This window comes from Papio anubis, chromosome 13, assembly GCF_008728515.1.
Source record: "Papio anubis isolate 15944 chromosome 13, Panubis1.0, whole genome shotgun sequence".
Lineage (NCBI taxonomy): Eukaryota > Metazoa > Chordata > Mammalia > Primates > Cercopithecidae > Papio > Papio anubis.
This window is the reverse complement of record NC_044988.1, coordinates 27159357-27173856: the sequence shown is the minus strand read 5'-3', so window position 1 is coordinate 27173856 and position 14500 is coordinate 27159357. Positions and strand designations below refer to the sequence as shown.

The 14500-nt window shown below is 39.5% G+C and overlaps 1 protein-coding gene and 1 long non-coding RNA gene across 3 annotated transcripts in view; one reads left to right on the top strand and one right to left on the bottom strand.

The window, feature by feature from the left end:
• The window catches only part of LOC103878395, a 59312-nt gene that overhangs the window by 9029 nt on the left and 35783 nt on the right, over nucleotides 1–14500 (bottom strand). The window contains exon 2 of the long non-coding RNA XR_002517630.2: nucleotides 3204–3339. This is a non-coding gene — a long non-coding RNA (uncharacterized LOC103878395). The remainder of the gene's footprint in view (nucleotides 1–3203; nucleotides 3340–14500) is intronic.
• The window catches only part of MAMDC2 (MAM domain containing 2), a 171829-nt gene that overhangs the window by 152225 nt on the left and 5104 nt on the right, over nucleotides 1–14500 (top strand). For both annotated transcript variants that reach the window (XR_002517629.2, XM_009188920.3), the window contains exon 12: nucleotides 4682–4941. Coding sequence is in view for 1 of the 2 variants with exons in the window: in XM_009188920.3 (XP_009187184.1) it covers nucleotides 4682–4941 (260 nt within the window). In the remaining variant the exon portion in view is untranslated. The remainder of the gene's footprint in view (nucleotides 1–4681; nucleotides 4942–14500) is intronic.

Here is a 14500-nt window from a genome sequence, read left to right as displayed (position 1 = left end):
CAAGACTTGTACTGTTACCAGTAGGAATGCACAATCATCATCCCTAAACAAAAGACAATTCTTAGGTCATCTCTCTCATGTTTAATTCATTGCTTCCCTTCCATTTTGAAAACACTTCATGTTTCAGGGCCCTTAGTCTCTACTTTCCAGTTCCCCAGTGACAGCATCTTCAGAGGAGCTTTTCCCCGCTATTGAGAAGTTCATCTATAGCTAAGGTCCTTTACTTGGGATTCAAGTGGGCCTTTTCAGAGCTCCAAAGCCAGGTGTGAAAATTTTTTTCTTGTCTTAAAAATGACTTTTGGGAGGAAATGTTTTTTAAGTTAAATGTATTAGGGTATTGTTTCCATCTACCATGCTACTAACTTATGTGTAGGATAGCATGGGATTCCTTTGTACATAGCTAAGTGATATACCATGGTCATTTTCATGCCTTGATCTCTCTCTCCATGGAATTAAATTAGACACACCCTTCTGTTAGGATTATGTATATCTGTATTATTGTTTACATTGACCTAACTTAAGTTAGAAAATGTTAAAGAAAATATGTACAAAAGAAGAAGGTTCCTTTCATCACAGAATGTGCAAAAACCCGTGCTTCTTGTGGACCAATTTGCTTACCAGTGAAAGAATGAAGGTAATGAACTCAAAGAATTATCTTATGTGTTCATTTTAAAAATACTTCTGATAGTGTAGAACTTGTTTGAGATGATTTGCTTTGATAAGACTTTAATTTTACCACAACTTGGATTTGCTCTAGTTTGTCTTGAAGCATCATAGTCAAGTGAATATCTCATTGCCAAGAACTTCCCACATTTGGAGTGACTGTGGTGGAGCCATGTGTCCTAGAAATGGTCAAATTGGTTTGTGCTTAGAGCTGTGGGGAAAAAAATGCATTCATTCATCCATTCAACAGATATTAATGAGCGTCTGCTATGTTCCAAGCACTGTTATAGGACCTGGGAACGTGGCAGTGAACTAAACAAGAAAAAAATCTCGCCCTTGTGAATTCTAAAGGAAAGAGACAGGCAAACATAAAAATAAGAAAATTATACAGTATATTAAGAGGCAGTTAACTATGGAAAACATATTAAATTAGGGTATAGGGAATGAGGAGTGCCAGGGAAAAGGGATTGCAATTTGGAATAGTATAGTCAAAACAGGTCTAATAGAAAAGGTAACATCTGAGCAAAGACTTAAAGGAGGTAAGAGAGTGAGACCTGAGAATATCTAGAGGAACACCCAGGGTTAGCACACACAAAGGCCTTGAGGCAGCAGCATACCTGCCATATTCCAGGAATAATACAAAGGCCAGTGTGGCCAAGCAACACAGTGAGTGAGGAGAAAGCCAGTAGGAATGAGAGAGGTAAGAGAATAGGTGGGAGATTATATAGCTGTAGCTATATAATTATATATATAGATTATATATATATATAGATTATATATATAGCTATATAAAGCTAATTGTAAGGACTTCAGCTTTTACTCTGAAATGCTGAGCCAAAGGAAGGATTTAAATGAGTGGTTACAATTTTGCTTTTGCTTTAGAAGGAGCACTATGAATAGTTTTGAGATGAGATTGCAGGGGACCAGAGTAGAAGCAGACAGAGTAGTTGGGAAGCTGTTGCATTAATCCAAGCAAGAAATGATAGCAGCCTGGACCAGGATGATAGTAGTGGAGGCAATAAGAAGAGAAGTGACTGGATTCTGGATATATTTTAAAGGTAGAGCCAATGGGAATTCCTGATAGCCCTGATGTGGAGAAGCAGAGAAAGAGAGTAGTGGTGTGCAACTCACAGGTTTCGGGTGTGAACAACTGAACATTCAGTCTACTTCAGGCTGTTAGGAAGTTGAGTTTCGAATATGTTCAGTGTGAGATGTCTACCTGATTTGACAGTTTGAATGAGTCTAGATTTCAGCAAAAAGGTTGAAAATTTAAATCTGAGATATAACAACATATTTGGTATTTAAAGCCCTGAAACAAGATGAGATCATCAAAGTAGTAAGAATAGTGAAGTAAAAACTGGACCTTGGGGTACTCCAGGGTCAAGAGGTCAGAAAAGAGAGAGTGGAACTGGCAAAAAGTGACCAGTGAGGGAGGAGAAAAGGCAGGAGAATACAGTGTCTTGCAAGCCAAGGTAAGAATGTAATTCTACTTTCTGAAGTGGTAAACCACTATGTCCAATGTTACTGATGGTACAGAAATGACGAAGACTGAAAACTGACCACTGGATTTCGTAATGAGGATGTCATTGGTGAGCACTCCAGAACACTGACAGGATTTTTGCTATTATTTTTAAGCAGATCATGGGAAAGTTGGCAGCTATGCCATTTCCCTTAAGCCTGCGTCTGGATGAAACTACTGCCAATGAGATGAAAAGTTGAAGTTGACTGGATGTCAAATGTAACATACCAGATCAAAGATACTCCCATAATTTTGATTTCTTATTTAAATCAATTAGCCTTCTAATTAAAATTTACTTTTGAACTGGGCTGAAATACATGTAGTCTTCAGAGTATCCTAAAGGAGGTTTTGATTTCTACTTGTTCACTGCATTCAGGAATCCCCAGCTAGTGGAGCCTTTGGTGGCAGCATGCCTTGATAACAGGCAACCTGAAGTGACAGATACAGAACTCTGCTCTGATTCTGCTTCTTTGGGGCAACATCATTCCTTAGATGTGACTGGTTGATGCAGGCCACATCCTGTGAGTCAGCCCAGTTTTGCAGGGTGAAAACTTTATAGAGTAAAACACTGGGGGAAGGGGTTGCACAGTGCACACAATTTATTAAGACCAATGATGCTTTCTCCCACTGTTTTAATAAGCCTACAGAACTCAGATTTGTGTTTGTAGAAATAAGAAAAAGAGAATGGAGAAAGACCTCTCAGGCACACAGAGGGGACTTCCAACCAATTCTTGTTGGGATATCTCAATTGCCATATTTTTGGAAATGATTAGAATTCATCAATTAAACTTCGAACTATAAAGAAACCATTTCATTTGCATATATTATTTGGGATCTCTTTATTTTTCCTGTTGATTTGGTCACCAATTTCTGCATGAAATGAGACATATGATACTTTGTAAAGATTACTTTTTACATCATATATGTAAAAAACAAATCAAAATTGGCAAAACGTTGGTGTTTGCTTGGGCTGCCATAACAAAATATCATAGACTAGGTGGTTTAAACAACAGAAATTTACCTATCACAGTTGTGGAGGCTGTAAAGTCCAACATCAACGTGCCAGCTGTTTTAGTTCCTGGTGAGGGCTCTTTTCCTAGCTTGCAGACAGGCAACATCTTGCTGTGTGCTCACATGGCCTTTCTTGGTGTGTGCACCTGAAGAGAGAGAGAGAGAACAAGCTCCCTGGTGTCTCTTTTTATAAGGGCACTACTGTCATCAGGAGAGCTTCAACCTCATGACCTCGTTTAGCCCTAATTAGCTCCCCAGTGCCCCATCTCCAATTACTATCACACTAGGGTTAGGGCTTCAACATATGAATTTGGGGAGACATATACATTCATTCCAAACACATATGTAACACCAAACAAAGCAACAAAGTTGTATGCAAACTTTCTTTGTATATTTTTCAAGTAGCGGAGGTCTAAACTTTTCATCAAGTGATCAAAGGTTAACAACTACTGATGTAGAATTCAGGGCCTTTTTTAAAATGGGCCTCAGATGCACAGAATTATATTACCAGTGAACTACTCTAGAAAAGATCTCTTGCATTACTATTCATATATAGTTTTACTTCAGTGACATGATAGTGATTGTTTAACACCAACTGGCTCTCTTTGGGAAGGATGTGCTGACTTGTATACATGTCCAGTTTCTGTGGTATAAATAGTCCCATCATGGTCCATTTCCGGCTACCAATGTGAAGTCACTTGGAGCTGAAAGAGGATGCATACAATGGGCTATTGGAAGCGCATGGAAGTTGGCTGCAGCACACCACTGCCCTATCTTCATGCCGACTAATCCTGTTTCTGCCTGAAACCAATAAATTTTAAAATAGCAATAAAATAAAATTAGAAAAGGAAATTGGAAAGGCAATTTTAGAATATTACAGAATATGTTTTCAAGACTAAAAAAGAGGTGACACAAACCATTTTAGAAACTGAGCAGGACAGGAAACAAATAATGGAATATGCATGACATGTGAGTGTATGTCATTATGTTACTTAATACAATTCTGTAGCACAGGTATTAACCCTTATCTTAAAAAGATGAATGTAAGTTCAGAGATTATTCATTAGACCAGAATCACATAGACAACAAATATTAGAGTCAAGACTTGAACCCAGATTTACCTGACTACAAAACCCATTCTCTCTCTCTCTCCAAACCAACGTCTGGAAGCTTTAGAATATTGTCCATGAATGAGTAATATAAATTCTGATGTGTTAACCACTGTATCAGTGGCATAATACTGGTATATTAATTACCTCTATACAAGATACAAATTAAACTGAATTATAAATCATTTAAGAAATCATTTTGCTGGTCTCATTTTTGTAACTTATTTTCCTTAGATAATATGTATTCTTCAAAATTATAAAACCCTTTATCAGTACTTTGTCAGGTCATCTTGACTTGACACTCTGAAAGAACACTATGGAGGGAGAAAATGTAATTTGTGTCCTTTTTAACAATACCTGCTTTTGCATTCACCTCAAGGCTACTACATGTACATTGAGGCCTCCCACATGGTGTATGGACAAAAAGCACGCCTCTTGTCCAGGCCTCTGCGAGGAGTCTCCGGAAAACACTGCTTGACCTTTTTCTACCACATGTATGGAGGGGGAACTGGCCTGCTGAGTGTTTATCTGAAAAAGGAAGAAGACAGTGAAGAGTCTCTCTTATGGAGGAGAAGAGGTGAACAGAGCATTTCCTGGCTACGAGCACTGATTGAATACAGCTGTGAGAGGCAACACCGGGTAAGCCAAGAGAGATAAGAACTAAGCAATGGAAAACATGTAGGAGCTTCTGATGTTCTTTCTTATTCTTGCTACCAAAGATAATATTTTGTTCTTTTTCAGAGTCGTAGATAAAGGCAGGATTAAGAAGAAGTAAACATAATTAGTTTATACATTGATTAAATCTAAGCAGTGACAGGGAGAGAAAGTTTTGAAAATTTATGCATAAAGTGATTTTTTTGCAGTTCTATGATAAAAGTATATCTATTTTTGTCTTGATACATTATGGGTGTCAAGTATATTTCTATGTATCATACAAATCTCCAAAACCAAGTCTTCTTTTCTTCTAAATATGGTATTACCTAATTAGTTGCAGCTGCATCTTTTACTCATTACCCACATACATGTAAGAGCTTTGCCTTAAGCCTCTATTTAACAGTTAGTACGGTCCAAAGTTTTTTTTGTTTGTTTGTTTGTTTTAATGCCTCTGCCTCCATCAGTGCATTGATGCAAAAGAAACAGAGACTTGATCCTCAGTCCTCGGTCTCCCCCAGGTCCTCTCATGTGCTATAGAAGACGTCCATCCTAGATGTTCTCTATCATAAAGGAATCTGGGCAGCAATAGGAAACATCCTTTTAAATTCTAGTAGGTAGGGGTTGAACAGCCAGTCTAGCCTGGAGAACCACACCTGCCTTCTGATAGCCACAGATTTTACCTGTCTACCATGGGCCAAAGCTCCAGAAAGCTGTGGGAGATAACCTTCAGATTTCTGATTGTTCTTAAAATTGCTCTGTAGAATTCTCAAGTGTGACCTCCAACTAAAGGCACACCTTCCTATTCATTCTTACTTCTGACTGAGAAACCTCCTGGATCAGCACTCTTTGTCTTTAACTACTGGCTGCCTAATCTAAACCCAGATCTTCCTGGGAAGAGAGATCCAAATTAAGAGTTTTATTTTGCACTAACCTATGACCAAAAATAATTTTCTACAGATATAAATGGGATGGAATTGCAGAAGCTCAGATGGTTAAGTTGCAGTGCAATCAAAGGTGCTACATTGTTAAAGAGCAAATGACAGGGAAGATGAGCCATTATCTGGGAGAGGCCCATTATCCCAACATGGATAAACTGTCTAGACATTTGGCAAAGAATAACAGGTAGCTTCAGGAATAATTTTATAGTGATTTAATGTCTGTTCAAAAGAAGAAAGTGGATGGCTCAGGAACTTACTAATATAATTGATCATCATTCAGAGATGATGGATTAATTTTGTTAGGCTATTAGGGTACTCCTTCTCTATTCAAATGGTTCTCAAAGTGTGGTCCAGGTACCAGCAGCATCAGCAACACCTGAAATGCAAATTAACTTAATATGCAAATTCTCAGGCCCCACTTTAAAATGAATGAATCAGAAACTGAGGATTTGGGGGCCCCAGAAATCTGTTTTAATAAGCCCTCCAGGTGAATCTGATGTATGCTAAAGATAGAGAATCTCTATGCTAAACTAAATGAATCTAAATCTTTGGGGATGACACCTGAGCACTGATTTTTTTGTTTAACTTTCAAGCGATGCTGATGCACAAGTGCTCTAAGATTTGAGTTCTGGGGACAGGTAACTTCTCAGCATCTAGGCCTTGGGGATCAGACACATGGCCTTGCATATAACAGACTTACTGGGGAGGTAGTTATTTGAAATATTTTTTGAGTACAGAGTAGTGTGGCATCTGAAATGGCATCTAGGGCTCTTCAAATGATGCAGAATAGCCCTGGAGACTTCCAGTTCACAATTTGGGAAGAAGACTCCAGAATCCTCTCTTATTTTGAAGAGAGGTCTCCCCTTGGCTTAGAATGGAACAGATAAGAATCTCCTCTGGGTTAGTGATTCCCTCAGGAATCCAAATGATGGCAGGGAGACCAGGCTGAACTAGCTGCCCCAAAACATCCTAGTGTCTAATAAAACAGATACACCCATATGCACATAGATCAGCCAACTGCTACATGCCAGGCACTTACAGTGCTAAGAGCTGTACATAAGTTCTTTCAACTGATCCTATTGCCCCATTTTACAGGTGGGGAAAAGTAAATGTCTGGCTGGTAAGTGGCTGAATAAGAACCAGATCTCCATGCTTCCAAAGTTTGTATCCCTAAACCACTGTTCTAACACTGCCTCCCACCATAGAAATTCCAAAATAATTCTCATTGGCCTGATGGTCACAAGCACTGCATGATTTTCGAGATATCTTTTACTGTCTGAGAAAGTTTATACATTCTCAAAATGGGGTAATAATTCCTAGTCAGCTGTGCCGGCATTGCCAGAGTTAGAGTGAGAATCAAAGGAGATTATGTATGTGAAAGGGTTTTATAAACCTTAAAGTATCAAAATAAGATATTATCACTGTTCTAACAATATATTCTCACCTAAGTCTCCCTAGTCACTAATTCGTATCACCATGGCAGAACTGGTATTCTCAATAGCCACATCAGGCATCCAGATTGAGCTCCTGTTGTTTGAGATCAAAATATCTCATCTCAATAAATATGTATTGTCCATTTGCTATTCTAGGTGCTGAAGATACTGCAATGAATATAATAAATAAAGTTCTTATTTGTTTGGAGTTTACATTCTAGTGGGGAGGAGGCAGAAAATGCAAGCCAAGGCTGGGCACAGTGGATCGTATCTGTAATTCCAGCACTTTGGGAGGCCAAGGTGGGACGATTGCTTGAGGCCAGGAGTTTGATACCAGCCTGGCAACATATTAAGACCTTGTCTCTAAAAAAAAATCAAGCCAAACAAACAACAAATAAATACATATATATGTGTGTGTGTGTATGTATATACATGGGTGTGTATATATGCATATATGAATATATGTATATATACACATACACACATACATATATGTGTGTGTATGTATATGTATATACACATATGTATATGTGTATATGTATATATATGAATGTGTGTATATATATAGAGAGAGTGTGTGTAACATCAGATAATAAGTGCTATGAAGAAGTCAAGCTGAAACTGAGCTCATGAAGTAGACAGTAGAATGATGGTTACCAGAGGCTGGGGGAAGCAGGAGGAGGGAATGGGGAGTTGTTGGTCAAAGGCTACAAGTTTCAGATAAACAGGAGGAATATATTTTTGAGATTTGTTGAACAGAGGATGACTGTAGTCAATAATGTATTGCATATTTCAAAATAAGAGAGTAGACTTCACATCTTACCACAAAAAGTGATAAATAAGTGAGGTGATGGATATGTTAATTAGCTTGATTTAATCATCCCACATTTTGTGTGCTTATGTATATACATAATAAATATCACATGGTACCCCATAAAGGTATAAAATTGTGATTTATCAATTAAAAATAAGAAGAGGAGGGGAAATAAGAGGAAGAAGAAGTCAAGTTGATCAGGTGGTGAGGTCAAAGAAGTATTGTGATAATCATGAAAATCCTTAGAAGATGTGGTAGAGTTTGAAATTTATCCCAAAAGCGGTAAGAAGTCATCATACAGCTTTAAAGTAATATCTGATTTTGAAGTGATCACTCCAGCTACTATGTGAAAAGTATACTGTAATGGGACAAGGAGACTTTGGGGGCTGCTGCAGTAGTCCTGGCAAAAGGAGTGGTGGCATAGGCTATGCAGCAGAGGTGAGCAGATGTCATCAGAAGCCCACAAGACTTCTTATGTATAGAATGTGGAGTCTGAGGGAAAGGGAGATATCAAGATGACTCCAAAGCTTTTGGCCTGAGCAATTGCTATAATGAATTCAGATATCATTTATTGAGATGAGGAAGACTTGAGACAGAGCAGACCTGGAGTAAGGACAGTGTGTGCAGGAAGAAAATTAATAGACTCCTGGGGGGAAATGTTAAGTTTTTATGTCTATTAGAAATCCAAATGGGTATAAGTAAATAATAGGATATGAGATGAGTTCAGGGAAGAGAACAGAGTTAGGGAAGTAAATGTGTACAGCATCAATGGGAGTGGGCAGGTAGAGATGGTATTTAGAGTGTGGTAGTACTGCTGCCATTTGAGATTGATCCTTTGGGGATAATATGTGGGTGGCCTCCTGAAGGCATTCCACTCATTAGATTATCCCTGTGGGAAAAAGAAATGCATCAAATGGCAAATTTTTAGTCATGCTCCCTCCTAAGGGATTTATTAGTGCTAAGCAGAAACTGACTCACTATTGATCAAAAGCACAAAATCATTCTATTTCCTTTGGATTCCTTGATTGCTGCTCCTCCCCCACTTTCATGACTTTTCCTCCTTGATTTCTTAGATTTTGATGCCATTGAAATAAAGCGTTACACAAATTCCCAGCTTACTGAAATATTTACATCTGTCATATAATTAATTATACTGCCTAACAGTTACTAGGAATTTCTATGCACTGCATACTCAGCTAAGACTCAAGTTGGCCAGGTGTGGTGGCTCACACCTATAATCCCAGCACTTTGGGAGGCTGAAGTGGGGGGATTTCTTGAGCCCAGGAGTTTGAGACCAGCCTGGGCAGCATGGCAAAACCCTGTGTCCTCTAAAAATACAAAAATTAGCCAGGTGTGGTGGTGCATGCCTATAGCCCCAGCTACTTGGGCGCCTGAGGCAGGAGGATCACTTGAGCCCAGGAGGCAGACGTTGCAGTGAGTTGAGATCCCACCATTGCACTCCAGTCTGAGAGCAAGACTCTGTCTCAAAAAAAAAAAAAAGAAGGCTCAGGTCTCCACAATTTCCGGTTTATGATGCCCATAGTAATTTTTTCTTGGTGCCCCAAGACCAAAAGAAACACCTAACAGTTTCATATATTAAGTATTTGGATTCAAAAAACTTCAGTATTTATGTTCTAACAACTTAGTAGCCATTTGAAAAAAATACTTAAAATAAAAATATTTTACCTAATTCTTAACCAAAATTATGTACTAATAGAATGTATATACCTGTTGGGCACAAACCTCCCAACTTGGAATCAGATTGGATACACTACCCTTATTTTATGTTCCACATTGATTTCTACACAATGCTTGCTTTTAATTGCAGCAGCTACCAAAAAACTCAGCTCAATGAAGACATGTTATCAAAAGGAACATAGGTCAATCCCATGTTAAAACTTTGACCTTGAGCTAGCAGTTCACATGGTGTCTGCTAAGTATTGAATACTGCCTTGTTTCCCTTAAAATTTCAAACTATCTACAGCACCCCGTGAATGTACTTGGGCACCCTGGGCTACCTCAGCACACACTTTGGGAACCAAGGACATATATTATCTTATTTAATCCTACCTTTGTTATGTTTATTATCTAAATAAACAAGTATTTGTTCAGTAGCTATTTGATTTGGATAGATTTGGTTAGTCTTAAAGTGCAAAGATAAGTTGGCTTAATCCTATTGTCAATGTAGAAAAAGAAGAGGTACTCCTACGTATTTATAATACACGGGGGAAATCATAGTACTATAAAATGGTGATCACTACTGTACTAAGAAAATTCAGAGGAGAAAGTTGTATAAAATCAAGTGTTTGGCCAAATCATAGACTATTCAGAATATAATTCCTTCAGGTAATTTTGTTTATTATTCTTTTCATTACAGACTTGAAGGCCAAAAAAACAGATTTTATTGTTGTTCAGAGAACCAAAAGTCTTATTATCTGCACTCCTATCTAGATGTGTTAGGACATTTTTTTCCCTCTTCTTGCCATTTATTTGGATTCTCATTTAGGGTTGTGTATTAATCAGGATTCTCCAGAGAAACCGAACCAATAGAGGAGAGAGAAACAAACAGAGAGACAGACACAGAAGGTGAGAGAGAGAGAGAGAGAGAGAGATATGAAAGGGGATGTATTAAGGAAATTGGTTCATATAATTATGAAGGCTGAGATGTCCCATAATATGCTACATATAAGCTGGAGAACCAGGAAAGCTGGTACCATAGCTCAGTCCAAATCCCAAGGCCTGAGAACTAGAGAAGCTGATGGTATAACTATTAGTCTGCAACCAAAGGCCTGAGAACTAGGGTGCCACTGGTATTCCAATGTCTGAAGTTCCAGAAGTCTGAAGACTGAAGAACCTAGAGTTCTGATGTCCAAGGGCAGAAGCAGATGGGTGTCCCAGTTACAGAAGAGAGAGAAAACTTGCTTCTCCTCTGCCTTTTTGTTCTATCTGCATCCTCAAGCAATCTGATAGTCCCCACTCACACTAGGTGAAGACAGATCTTCCTTTCTCAGTCCACCAATTCAAACGCCAATCTCTTTCAGAAACACCCTCACATACATACTGAGAAATAATACTTTACCAGCGATGTGGGTATCCCTTAACCCAGTCAAGTTGACACCTAAAATACACCATCACAAGTTGGACCTTAGAATTTTTATAAACAGGGGGGCATGCCCAAGATGGCCAAACAGGAACAGCTCCAGCATCCAGCTCCCAGCAGGGGCGACACAGAAGACGGGTGATTTCTGCAATTTCAACTGAGGTACTGGGTTCATCTCACTGGGTCGTGTCAGACAGTTGGCTCTGGTCCGCAGGTGCAGCCTGACCAGCAAGAGCTGAAGGAGGGCGAGACATTGCTTCACCTGGGAAGCGCAAGGGGGAAGGGAATTCCTTTTGCTAGCCAAAGGAAATTGAGACACACGACACCTGGAAATTCGGGTAACTCCCATCCTAATACTGCGCTTTACCAAGGGTCTTAGCAAACGGCATATCAGGAGATTATATCCCACACCTGGCCTAGCGGGTCCCACACCCACGGAGCCTCCCTCATTGCTAGCACAGCAGTCTGAGATCTAACTGCAAGGTGGCAGCAAGGCTGGGGGAGGGGCGCCTGCCATTGCTGAGGCTAAAGTAGGTAAACAAAGCTCCCGGGAAGCTTGAATTGGGTGGAGCCCACTACAGCTCAAGGAGGCCGGCCAGCCTCTGTAGACTCCTCCTCTGGGGACAGGTCATAGGTAAACAAAAAGCAGCAGAAACCTCGGCAGAGGTAAACGCCCCTGTCTGACAGCTTTGAAGAGAGCAGTGGATCTCCCAGCACGGAAGTTGAGATCTGAAAACGGACAGACTGCCTGCTCAAGTGGGTCCCTGACCCCTGAGTAGCCTAACTAGGAGATATTCCCCTACTATGTGCAGACTGACACCTCACACCTCACACGACAGTGTACACCCCTGAGATGAAGTTTCCAGAGCAAGAATCAGACAGCAACACTTGCTGTTCAGCAATATTCTATCTTCCGCAGCCTCTGCTGCTGATACCCAGGCAAACAGGGTCTAGAGTGGACCTCAAGCAAACTCCAACAGACCTACAGCAGAGGGTCCTGCTTGTTAGAAGGAAAACTAACAAACAGAAAGGACATCCACACCAAAACCCCATCAGTACGTCACCATCATCAAAGACCATAGGCAGATAAAAGCACAAGGATGGGGAAAAAGCAGTGCAGAAAAGCTGGAAATTCAAAAAATTAGAGCGCAATTCCCCTCCAAAGGAACGCAGCTCATCACCAGCAACGGAACAAAGCTGGACGGAGAATGACTTTGATGAGCTGAGAGAAGGCGGCTTCAGTCGATTAAACTTCTCAGAGCTAAAGAAGGAACTACGTAACCAGTGCAAAGGAACTAAAAACCTTGAAAAAAGATTTGACGAATGGCTAACTAGAATAATCAATGTAGAGAAGTCCTTAAAAGAACCAATAGAGATGAAAACCATAATGCAAGAACTACGTGACAAATGCACAAGCTTCAGTAACCCACTCGATCATCTGAAAGAAAGACTATCAGCGACTGAAGATCAAATGAATGAAATGAAGCGAGAAGAGAAGTGTGGAGAAAAAAAGATTAAAAGAAATGAACAAAGCCTCCAAGAAAAACGGTATTATGTGAAAAGACCAAATCTACATCTCATTGGTGTGCCTGAAAGTGACAGGGAAAATGGAACCAAGATGGAAAACACTCTGCAAGATATCATCCAGGAGAACTTCCTCAACCTAATAAGGCAGGACAACATTCAACTTCAGGAAATACAGAGAACACCACAAAGATACTCCTCAAGAAGAGCAACTCCAAGACACATAATTGTCAGATTCAACAAAGTTGAAATGAAGGAAAAAATGTTAAGGGCAGCCAGAGAGAAATGTCGGGTTACACACAAAGGGGAAGCCCATCAGACTAACAGCAGATCTCCCGGCAGAAACTCTCCAAGCCAGAGGAGAGTGGGGGCCGATATTCAACATTCTTAAAGAAAAGAATTTTCAACCCAGAATTTCATATCCAGCCAAACTAAGTTTCATAAGTGAAGGAGAAATAAAATCCTTCACAGACAAGCAAATGCTTAGAGATTGTCACCACAAGGCCTGCCCTATAAGAGATCTTGAAGGAAGCACTAAACATGGAAAGGAACAACAGGTACCAGCCACTGCAAAAACATGTCAAAATGTAAAGTCCATCGATGCTAGGAAGAAACTACATCAACTAGTGAGCAAAATAACCAGCTAATATCATAATGACAGGATCAAGTTCACACATAAAAATATTAACCTTAAATGTAAATGGACTAAATGGTCCAATTAAAAGACACAGACTGGCAAATTGGATAAAGAGTCAAGACCCATCAGTTTGCTGTGTTCAGGAGACCCATCTCACATGCAGAGACACACACAGGTTCAAAATAAAGGGATGGAGGAAAATCTACCAAACAAATGGAAAACAAAAAAAAGCAGGGATTGCAATCCTAGTCTCTGATAAAACAGACTTTAAATCAACAAAAATCAAGAGACAAGTCATTACATAATGGTAAAGGGATCAATTCATCAGGAAGAGCTAACTATCCTAAATATATATGCACCCAATACAGGAGCACCCAGATTCATAAAGCAAGTCCTTAGAGACTTACAAAGAGACTTAGACTCCCATACAATATTAATGGGAGACTTTAACATCCCACTATCAACATTAGACAGATCAACAAGACAGAAAGTCAACAAGGACATCCAGGAATTGAATTCAACTCTGCACCAAGTGGACCTAATAAACATCTACAGAACTCTCCACCCCAAATCAACGGAATATACATTCTTCTCAGCAACACATCGCACTTATTCCAAAATTGACCACATAGTTGGAAGTAAAGCACTCCTCAGCAAATGTAAAAGAACAGGAATTATAACAAACTGTTTCTCAGACCACAGTGCAATCAAACTAGAACTCAGGACTAAGAAACTCAATCAAAACCACTCAACTACATGGAAACTCAACAACCTGCTCCTGAATGACTACTGGGTACATAACAAAATGAGGGCAGAAATAAAGATGTTCTTTGAAACCAATGAGAACAAAGATACAACATACCAGAATCTCTGGGACACATTTAAAGCAGTGTGTAGAGGGAAATTTATAGCACTAAATCAAGAGAAAGCAGGAAAGATCTAAAATTGACACCCTAACATCACAATTACAAGAACTAGAGAAGCAAAAGAAAACACATTCAAAAGCTAGCAGAAGGCAAGAAATAACTAAGATCAGAGCAGAACTGAAGGAGATAGACAAACAAAAAACCATCCAAAAAATCAATGACTCCAGGAGCT